Source organism: Chanos chanos, chromosome 8 (genome assembly GCF_902362185.1).
Source record: "Chanos chanos chromosome 8, fChaCha1.1, whole genome shotgun sequence".
Taxonomy (NCBI): Eukaryota; Metazoa; Chordata; class Actinopteri; order Gonorynchiformes; family Chanidae; genus Chanos; species Chanos chanos.
Window position 1 is genome coordinate 38,664,180 of NC_044502.1, and position 10,842 is coordinate 38,675,021.

Below are 10,842 nucleotides of genomic sequence, written 5' to 3' on the forward strand. Positions count from 1 at the left end.
GCGTGCTTGGACGTAAGCGATTTTAAAAAAAAATTATCTGCTGCAGAAGGCTGAATGCTGGTCATTCTTGGACCATCTCCACACGGCATCAATGGCTCAACCCATTCCTATCCCCACTCTCACTGTCCTCCCTCCGTCCTCCGATAACGAGTCCTGGTCTCGCTCGCCCAGTCCGCAGGCCCATCACCACCGTTCCCACCGCACCCGAACACGGGAGAGGAGGAGGACCGCCCCCGTGCAACGAGAAGAATCCTCAGGGTCCACGTCGGTTGTTGACAAAACTGAGAGGAGAAGCCAGAGGCGAAGCCCCTCGCCATGTACCCCTTCCCCAGTCCCTAATGTGGAGGAGGGAGACCAAGGCAGCTCCTCGTCCCTCCTCCTCCTGCCGCCGTCTCGTTCGGGGTCGCGAAGCCCGTCCCCCAGCAGGCGTTCCCGATGGTCCCTCCGCAGCCTTCTCTACAAAGACTCAGACTGGGACAGCTGCAGGTCAGTGCTCGTCCTCCTGCCAGCTTCTGCTCTCTCGCTGCTCCTGCATGGCTCTCCTTCACAGCCACCTGCTCTGGTATACAAACCTCAGGCCACAAGGTTCCTAGTACAAGCAGCCACGGCGCTATCCTTGCCCTTTAGCGAAGGTGCGATAGGGAACCGGAAGATTGGCCATGATATTGGAGAAGAGAGAGAGTGAGAGCAGCTCCGTTTCTAAAGTAGCTTTGGACTGATAGAACTAAGATCATAGGTCTGTAACTTTACTCTTGGGGTTGGTTGGCAGTGGGGGCTGTATTTATTGTGTAAGCTCTGTATTTGGAGTGAACAGCTTTGCAGATTTGTGCTCTTGTGCCACTAAAATCTACTTTGCCCAATCAGCATCAGGGAAATGGTTTAAAAGAACAGCCAGTGCTACAGGACAGCAAATAAAACAGTTTGTGCAAAACTGTTTTTTTTTCCCCCGGTATAATTATTACACAATTTTTACACAGTTGTTAAGCAATTTCCGATTTTTTTGATATTGAGGCGTCTGTTAATTAATAACAAGTTAGCTGAACAGGATAGGAAACATAAATAGTAAACGCTTAAACAGTACAGTACTAAAATAATATCTTTAGCCTTACATGTTATTGAGAGCAAAGCGGTGCGCTGGGGTTTGTGTCTCAGATATCTGCCTTTCGTATTCATGACATCACCGTTGCCCAATGAGAGCAAGTGCCTTTCCTGATGATGTCATTGCTGACCTATCAGATGTCATGGTGATGCTGCAGCATTATACCCCAACGGCCAGTCAGAAAGCCAACACAGAAAGTGCTTTACGGCTTCATATGAACAGATGTGCCCCTGTCCTTCTGATTTACCAGCCAGTTTTGTTGACCCAGTTCTTGGCATTTGGCTTTATGTGTTGTGCATTTGGGGGGCCACGTTCTTATTAAAAGGCATTTCATGGTTCGCTCCACAGCAAGGGCATGGCAGCGCTTGTCTGACCACAAATATTTGAAAATATATATATATAGTTTTTTTTTTTATTTGTTTACGGGAATTTGTTACAAGGGTAGAATTTAGAGGATAAACTAAGCAACATGATTTAGCCTTTATTAACATTATCAATAAATATTCGGTAAACAGAATGTGCCATAGATAAAACGACATAGCTCATATTTTTGCGTGGTGTCCATTACCTTGACAGTGTTCTTTTTTTTTTTTTCTCCCAGTAAACCAGGCTGTTAGTGGTGTTTGAGTAGACCAGGTTCAGCTTGGCTTCACTTTGGTGCTGTGTTATTACATTGTGGATTTTGACAAAATTATACAAAGCCCCTTGACAACAAGCTGTTCTGTTTTGTGGTCAAAAGCAGATATTGAAGTTGTTTAGTACTGGGTTTGATGCATCTTCAAAGGATAAGTTCAGTTTAAAAAAAAAAAAAGAAAAACGTACCGGGACATTCTGACATTCGCTGTTTTGTAACTGACACTCATATACTGCATTAAGTCGCTTTGGTTTAAAAGCATCTGCAGCATGCCAAATTTTTTTTAACATATTCAAATATAGGAAGTGTGCTCATGTACAACTTTCACGAACTGACCAAGTGGAAACAGTTTCATGTCCTCTTTAAAACACCAATAGTAAAAGATGCTGCTTTAGCCCGCCTCCTGCCTGGAGCCAGTGAAAATGACTAACAGTGGTCTGAGGCAAACAACAAACAATATGAAAGACCTTGTGTTGGTTATACACAGGTCCTCATTTATTTATTTTACCCATTTGACATTTACAAAACATTTAGGAATTCAATATCAAGCCGTCAATACTATTAAGAGCAGGGTAGACCATTTGCGCTATTGACCACGTATTAGGTGAGGTAAATTGGGAATTGTTGATGGAAAACAGAGAACTAAAAATGAAATTGATTGATTGAACACCATCAGAAGTACTGAGAGAATGCCCTGGTACATTTTACAACTTCCCCTTTAAACTGACATTTAAGCAAACTGGCCCTGTAATGTTGAGGTTGTACTGCTTAGCGAGCAATTGTGCTGCCATTCCAAACAAACTAAAGGCACACTGAAAAATATGGTCCACAGACCACCCTTTACTGTATCCTGTCATTGTATATTGTTACACGAGCGTTTGTTCATGTTGTATTCACCGGCGAAACTGAAAGTGAATGTTATTGTAGTTAGTTTGAGAATGTTTCGTTATTATTTTGTCATGCTTTGCTTTATTTAGCAGGTGAGAGTGTGCATTATATATGGAGCTTTGGCATGTTGTTTATGATTTGTTTTCTATATAAATAACTGAAGCAATATTCAAATCTTTTATCATTAGCGCCTGCAAATTTCCCTATGGGTGTATTTGAGATAAACAATTGAAAGAAACTTTGGTCAAATAATAAGAAAAATATTTCATAGCAGATTAACGTCAAAAAAAACAAAACAAAAATAGTTGAATAAGCTATTACATGTAGGGATTTCGTTTACTAACTATGGAAATGGACGTGATTGAAAAAATAATGAGAGAGTTTCTCTCTCATACTTTTTGTCTCTTTTTTTTGGACATTGGCCTTTTCTGCTGTGTAGGCTTGTGCGTCATCATTTCTTTTCTCTCGTTTTCTGCATGTAACGGAGTGCCTTTAAGGAAGATGGACTGCTGATATCCCAAAGGGAATGGTTTGTTAGGATCCAAGAACTTTATAGCCCCCTCCCGGACCTTCTGTTTGCCTTGGTGTCAGCGTCGATGTATGAATTGAAAATAACTTCATTTTATTCAATAACTTTTTTTTAAAATTTTAATAACAATGGAGCAAACAAAAACAACACGTTGTGGAGTCGACTATGTAGTGCTCTCAAGATTATCTGAGGTTTGAACTGATTCATCCACTTAGATTTCCAGATATGTCAAATATGTAGAGGGACATGCCTTTACAAGACTCAGGCTGACTGGACCGAGGCTGCTTTAATCTGGAGCTTAGGTGGTGAAAGTGTGAACTTGTATGCTTGCGTCCATGACGGTCATACAGCAAACGGATGTCTGAGTTTTGCGCAGCGCTTGGCTAACCCTGTTTGTTTTTGAGGCATCTGTGTTGCATTTTGTGTTTATTTGGGATCAGTGTGTGCTGCTCCGTAGTCTGAAAAGCACTCACGTTAGATCTGTGCTTCTCTGTCATGATAAAGGAGAACAAACACTTGCACAACTTCTTGACAAAGTAGGTAAGCAAAAGAACAGAAGTGCTAATTTGAGCCCTTTTTAAACCCTGTATTATGTCCAAGGAATTACTGAGTGATCATTCATTAGATGACCAGTAGGCTGTGTCTGTTCATGTTGAATTGTATATTGTTTTAAGATTTTTTTTTTTTTATTATAAATAAAGTCACCGGCTTTGTTATTTGACCTCAGCTCCCAAAATGTGAGCGTAATCATACAATCTTCTAAGGTATGGTCTTTCCCTGGGAGTTCCAGACCTTTCTTATCCTCTTATCTCACTTAGTTTAGCTCTGTATCTGAGTCATGTGATTTAATTGATGGCTTCTCCAGCAAAATATCTCCTGCCCTCCCTTTAAAGGAGTATTCTACTCCAAAGCACGATTTCTGTCGCATCCTTACATTATAACAGCCATATGTGTTTTCAAACAATAAACTAATAAATAAAGCACACTTTTTAAAAATTTTTATTTATTTATTTATTTATTTATTTATTTATTTATTGTGACGTCTTCCCTTAGACGTGAAACCCTGTCCAATATTTTAGGGCTTTCACAGCCGTCGTAGCTGTCAGTCCGCTGTGGTCTAGTACCATGATTTCAGTTGTCTTTTATTTTTAACTGATGGTCAACTCAATCATTGCATCAAGAGAAAGCACTGAAAGAATTCAGTATGTTCCATTTATGGCAATGTGTCCACTTAATGGTTACTGAGAGGAGGTGGAGTCTTGCAGGCATTCTCAAGACCATCTCCACAATCCTTTTATCGGGCTCTTTCTCCTTTTTTGTTTCTCTCTCTCTCTCCCTCTCTCTCCCTCCAGACTACATTTCTCTCGAACCTCTTCACTTGCCCTTCCAACTCAGATTACAGCAGCTACTTGCAGACTTGAGGAAAGCAGATTAGAGAGAGGGAGGGAGATAGAGACCCACCCATCCTCTGTGGATTATTATGTACTTTGTAGAGTAATCCACGGAGATAGGGTTAACGCATTGGGCGGGCAGGTGGATGGGCCAAAAAAAAACCTTGATGCTTCCATCAGGGTAAACACTGATGACGAACTGACGAGAATTACTGCAATATTCGTATACTAGGTTCTTATGGACATATAGCCCAATATTAGATAAGACTACGCCAATCATCAGAAACTGTTTGTAGTGGTAATTTATTCGCGCGCACTGTTACCGTGAGCTGCTTCACAAAGGCGCGATCAACCCTTATTTACTTATTTACTAAACATTGCTCCACGTATTTAGCCTAATCCTGCACTGGTTGTCCCAGTGCGGTGGTGCGTACAGCAGGCCGCTGAATCGGTGTTAATTCCCTCCGCCTCCTCCTGACCTCCTCCCCCTCCTCCCTCTCATGTCCCCTCCCCATCTCTCTGCCTGTATCTCAGTCTGCGCTACCCTGATTACTCTTGTTATGAACGATACTTGTCATCGCCTTTTAGAAATGGAAAAAGCTGAGGTCAGGTAGGCTACGTCATCTCACGGGTCTATAATGGACAGTTGCGCTCCACAGAATTGAAAACGCTCGTAGATGATTTACTTGAATGCCGATCTAATCCAAGGAATTCAGCTATCTCAATGAACCGTCTCCTGGTTTGCTGGCGCGGCGCATTGCCTTATTGACACAACAAAACCAACGTGGGCATCACACGTATTGAAGTCGGAAACACCCAATGACATGTTTGAGTAAGTGACTGTATTTTGAGTTATTTCATTTTGATTTAGAATGTATTTCGTGCACCGCAGTTACTGAACTAGTTTCGTAGCCATTTTATTCGATGTGCTATCATTGATTTTTTTTTTGTCTTTTAAAATGAAAATTGTCGCTGAGCAGCAGTAGACGGGAGGGACCGGGTTTGTGCTGTCGTTTGAGTCCTTGTTATATGAGTTATCCTCAGAGGCCGGTGTATGTCCGTGATGAAGAGACGTACTGTCACGGCGGCCCTGGCGTTGTTTTGTTGGACAGAGCTTATACCTAGACAAACCTCGTGTAGGAAGCCCTCTACATGCCCTTGTGCCAGAATATTTGGAAATAATTTGTGTTCGGAAATATTTTGGATTCATGCAAATTACACTATGCTCGTCTGTAACTATTTGCCTTTTGCTTCTCGGTTGTGATGGACAGAACACGCTTTTGCATTGGCCGGTCCATTCATTTGTCGTAACGCTAGTGGCAGTCTTCTGTGTCGGGTTTTGTAGGTTGCAGAGGTCACGGACATTTCTAAAATATACCAGGTGTTGAAAATTATATGCGCTTTGTTTCATCGGTACAGCTCTTTTGAAGCTCATGTACTAAAACGAACCTCTCCTTTAGGTCAGTAGACGAGACCTGAAAGGAGCTTATTCTGGGTGGCTGAAGTGTACCGTGGCTTTTGTGTGCTTTGTTATAACCATTTAGAGGCTGAAAGTTCGGGTTTTGACAACCCACCAATTTGAATCTACTGTGTGGTTTGGCGTATTTTCTTGCCTGACCAACCCCGTTACCTTGGAAACCCCCACATTTGCCCCTCTCATAGCCCCTCTCCCTACTCTCTTCTGTAACCAAGACAACGTGAGTCGGGTTGGCTGGTTCTAACTGAATTTTGGCAACGAAGAACTCCTACAGACAGAAGCGAGTGTGGAAAAGCCGACCTTGGTTTCTACGTAATATTTCTGACGAGAGAGAAGTCATTGGAGTTAATATAGATAGATAGATTACTTTGTCGATGCCCAAGGGATATTGCAGTGTTGCAGCAGCAATTCACATAAATCCCAAAACACACAACTCACACCAAAAAACACCATATTTACACACACACACACATATTATATATATATATATATATATATATATATATATATATATATATATATATACACGTGTACACCCACACAAACTACTATACTATCATTTGTCTCAGTGTGTTTATTATTTATCTGACAATGTGTGTATGTGTGTGTGTATATATATGAAATCCTCATCGTGTGGTGTCTGTAAAGGTACCTCACTGCACACTGAGATTTAATTTATTTGCCCACAGATGAAAATGCCAGCCATTGTATCCAGTACATGGAATCTTGCATCTCAACACCAAAGTCAGATTCTTATCAACTTGTTTCTGCGTATGTTTTGTTTAAATGGTTTTTATATATTATGATTGTTGGTTCTGTACACTGAAACAAAAAGATGCAAAGTAATGCAAAGATTAAATTGCATAAAGCAACACTTTATTAAAAAAATTTCAATGGTGAAAAGCTATTTAAATTACAGTCATCATCTACAGCATGGTCTGTGTAAACCCTGGCAAAGTAATTAGGGTATGGAGAAAATGTATGTTTGGGACGTTGTAATAATTGTGTACAGATAACCGAAGCCGTAAACTATTTAGCAAAACCGTAAACGAAGTTTATTTACCAAAGCCGTAAAGCAAGTCACCTCCGTTTTTCTGGAACAGGAACGGAATGCTAGCATGGCAACGATTGTTGTGATGTAAACATGGCCGCTATCTGAAGGCCATGACCTGAGCTCAGAGCGTGAGATGCAAATGTTGTGGTGGTTCACCCTTGTCTTCTGCCAGCGGAGGTCAAGGCAAGGTCACTGCTTAGCAACAGAGGAGCAGGGCATTACTGAAATCAGGCAGAAATCTTGGTTGAGTTAATATCAGACATCATTAAGATTGAGTTCCTGTACAGTTGTAACTCGCTCGTTTAGAGAAGAAGCACAGACTTGTCCCTAAGTGAGCAACAGCAGATGTCATCAGAATGGTGTAGAATTGTGTCTGGATTGTTCGCTATTTTTGCGTGCGTGTTTTAAGTGCATTGTGCGTGTGTACATGTGTGCGTGTGTGTGCGTATGTGTTATTTGCTAGAGAAGGTGCATGAGCTGCAGTTCTGAGCTCTCAGCTGTAAAGTTCTCAGCTGTGTATTAGTCCTCTCTCTCCTCCTTGGCCCTCATCCATTGCTTTCCTCTGCATCTCTCTCTCTCTCTCTCTCTCTCTCTCTCTCTCTCTCCCTGTCTCCTTCCCTTCTGCAGTACGGCCAGTAACTCTCCACGCAGCACTCCCGGCAGCTCGCCCTCCCTGCGGCGGCGGGTGCTGGGGGGCAGGGCCAGCGAGGGTGAGGGGGGCGGAGACCGGAGTGCGGGGGGATCAGACAGCCCCTTACCTCCTACACCCTCTTCCTCCACCTCCTCATACCCACTCGCAGCTCGCCACTTCACCCGCAATGCCAAGGTAAGCACACTTCAGAATCTGGTCGCGTGTGTGAGACAGTCAGAAGAGACACACACTCACACACACACACACACACACACACTTATATCTCCAGTAGCTGAAAGTCCTGACAAACTTAAATCTATTAAATCTATCTATTGCGTCATTGACCGCGGCCTTACAGTACACACTGTGCCTGGTGTGAAAACGTCTAAACAAATTCCACAATATGAATAACTGCTTGTTACGGAGAGACTTCACCCTGACTGCAGTTTCATTGCGTATCTTTACTGTGGGTAAATTACAAATTACAATAAATCTGTTCTCTCAATGTTCGTCTTGTCTCTGTTGCAGAAAATGCAGAGCTGGTACAATGTGAGTATTTTGGGGTCATCCAAGGTCAGTGTTTCAGTGTACTTTATTCAGACGATGGAGAACTTTTCAAAAGCCCACGTTTCTCTTTGATTGGCAGGTGCTCAGTCCCACATACAAGCAGAGGAACGAAGATTTTCGCAAAATCTTTAAGAAACTGCCGGATTCAGAGCGACTCATCGTGGGTAGGTGTCGTTCTAGGGTCTTGAGCGAGATGAACGTGTAAACACAGAGATGTCAGAGTGTACCATGTTCGTAATCTCTTTAGTGTATGTTTGTAAGTAATGAAGCAACCCTTCCTCTATCCAGACTATTCCTGCGCACTGCAGAAAGACATCCTGCTCCAAGGTCGCCTGTACCTCTCTGAGAACTGGCTCTGTTTCTACAGCAATATCTTCCGTTGGGAGACCACTGTAAGTGAGACCAACATGATGGAAAAAAAAGCCCTGTGAAGCTGGACAGTCACTTAGAACTGTGTGATGTTTTTCCTTACCCTCTTTTGTTAAGGTGAAATGAGGCTTATTTTCCAAATAGCATCGCTGGTATAATACATTTAAGCGAGTGGCTGTCAGGGGGTTTTCTTATAGTGAATTGGACTAAATCATTTGATTACCTGTTAGTAAGGATGAGAATGTTAATGACGGTCCTTTTTTGGGTCAGTGATTTCTTGTCTGTTACCCGCACCTGTTCAGATCACCATATCATTGAAAGATATAACCAGTCTGACGAAGGAGAAAACAGCCAAGCTCATCCCTAACGCCATCCAGATAAGCACTGAAAATGACAAGGTAAGAACATGGTGTACAAATAAAAACAAATGAAAATACGCTCTGTACGTTAAAATATGCTCTGTGTTGGTTCTTAACGCTGCAGCGACTGCTGCATATCAAAGACTTTTGTTACTGAGAATCCAGGGCATCTCAAGAGGTGGTGAAAATCACTCTTTTTTTCCCCCTCACATTCCTTTTCACTAATTGTACACCTCCTACCGTCTGTCCTTTGTCAGCACTTCTTCACGTCATTCGGGGCGAGAGATCGCAGCTTCATGATGATCTTCAGACTGTGGCAGAACGCGCTGATGGACAAGGTGCAGCTCTCCTCCCTTTCCCTACACGCTCTCTCTCGGCCTCTGCCTCAGCGCATGCTGATGAGTCTATTTTTAGCACTGAGACCACTGGTCATTTTCTCTATTGTTCGGTGCAGTGTTTCTCAGTCCCGCTCCCGGTGGCTTACGGCTCTGAACAGTTCAGGTCTCTTTCCGCTTTTAAATTAAGTCGAAAGATGATGAAGAGGTTGACAGAGGTGAGGAGTGTAATCAATAGTGTTTAGAGGAGGGAGAGGCCTGAAATATCCAGAGCTTTTGGCGTTCAGGAGCGGCATTGGAGAACGTTGGTTTAATGCGTGTTTTGTTCGTATCTCTGTCCGTAGCCGCTGTCTCCCAAGGAGCTGTGGCACATTGTCCACCAGTGTTACGGTACGGAGCTGGGTCTCACCAGTGAAGATGACGATTATGTGTCTCCTACTGCTGAACATATGAACGGCCTGCTGTGAGTCCCCTCTGTTTACGGCTCTCAATTCCACCTCTATTCGCTCTCGTCTGCCGTCGCAGGCCTTGTTTCGGTGCTGTCTTCCCCTTTTTAATTTTCATTCTCTCTCTCTCACTCTCTCTCTCTCTCGCTCTCTCTCTTTCTCTTTCTCTCTCTTTCTCTCTCTCTCGCTTTCTCTCTTTCTCTCTCTCTCCCCCCCCAGGCCTGGTGAGGAGCCGGTTTCTGTCACTGACCTGCTGGACATTAGCACGGTGCCAGCAGTGGCTCCAGTTGGTTCCTCTCCTCCCTCCTCCTCTGTTCACCCCTGTCCTGCTGGCTCGTCGCCTCCCTCCTCCTTGCCCTCCTCCTGTCTGCCTGTTGAGGTTCCTGCTTCCCGGCTCAGCGCGGAGCCAGAACCCAGTCCGCCCAGTTCTCAGAGTTCTTTGCCTTCAACCACACACTCCACACACACTGGAGCTCCCTCTGCCTCTGCTGTGAGTCTCATTCTTCTCCACGAACGCACTGGAGGTTCAGGTGGATCCGTAATGTGTAGAGGAGTAAAAAAAGCTTTGTGTACAAACGTTGGTGTAGGAGTTAGAAAAATGGTATTTGTCACTGCCATGGTGGGAGCTATCTGTTTGGAGCAATAAATTGTTTTATTTTGGGTATTTTTCCCAAGTGACACAATTTAACAAGCTCTTCCCTTAACGCCAGAACGCGGAGGAAGGTGGGGACAGCCAGTCTGAGTCAGCCAATCCCTTGCCTCCTCCAGCCCCACACAGCCTGGGTAACCTCTCCTCATTGGACATGACCAATGACGAAGAACTTCCCACAGACCCCAGTAACTCCTCAGACACACAGGAAGAGAGTGAGTACCAGGCTTCCCTCTCAATTTCTGACTAAGAGCTATTCCAATTATGATGTGACAGCTGCTTCACCAAAATCCACAGACAAGTTAAGAATAAACAAGCAAAACGAAACAAATTGTTCCTGAACCGAAAACAAATTCTCTTCAATCTGACAGTAAAAGAAACATTCTGAAGGCACTGAACTGTTTGTCTGTGTGG

The 10,842-nt window shown here is 43.5% G+C and overlaps 1 protein-coding gene across 2 annotated transcripts in view; it reads left to right on the plus strand.

Annotated features, from left to right (window-relative positions):
* Positions 1-19: 19 nt before the first annotated feature.
* The window catches only part of gramd1a (GRAM domain containing 1A), an 18,108-nt gene continuing 7,285 nt past the window's right edge, over positions 20-10,842 (plus strand). For both annotated transcript variants that reach the window (XM_030782025.1, XM_030782024.1), the window contains exons 1-10: positions 20-486; positions 7,700-7,898; positions 8,232-8,252; positions 8,350-8,434; positions 8,559-8,662; positions 8,942-9,037; positions 9,256-9,336; positions 9,678-9,796; positions 9,999-10,269; positions 10,490-10,643. In XM_030782025.1, coding sequence (XP_030637885.1) covers positions 92-486; positions 7,700-7,898; positions 8,232-8,252; positions 8,350-8,434; positions 8,559-8,662; positions 8,942-9,037; positions 9,256-9,336; positions 9,678-9,796; positions 9,999-10,269; positions 10,490-10,643 — 1,525 coding nt within the window. In that variant the 5' untranslated portion in view covers positions 20-91. The remainder of the gene's footprint in view (positions 487-7,699; positions 7,899-8,231; positions 8,253-8,349; positions 8,435-8,558; positions 8,663-8,941; positions 9,038-9,255; positions 9,337-9,677; positions 9,797-9,998; positions 10,270-10,489; positions 10,644-10,842) is intronic.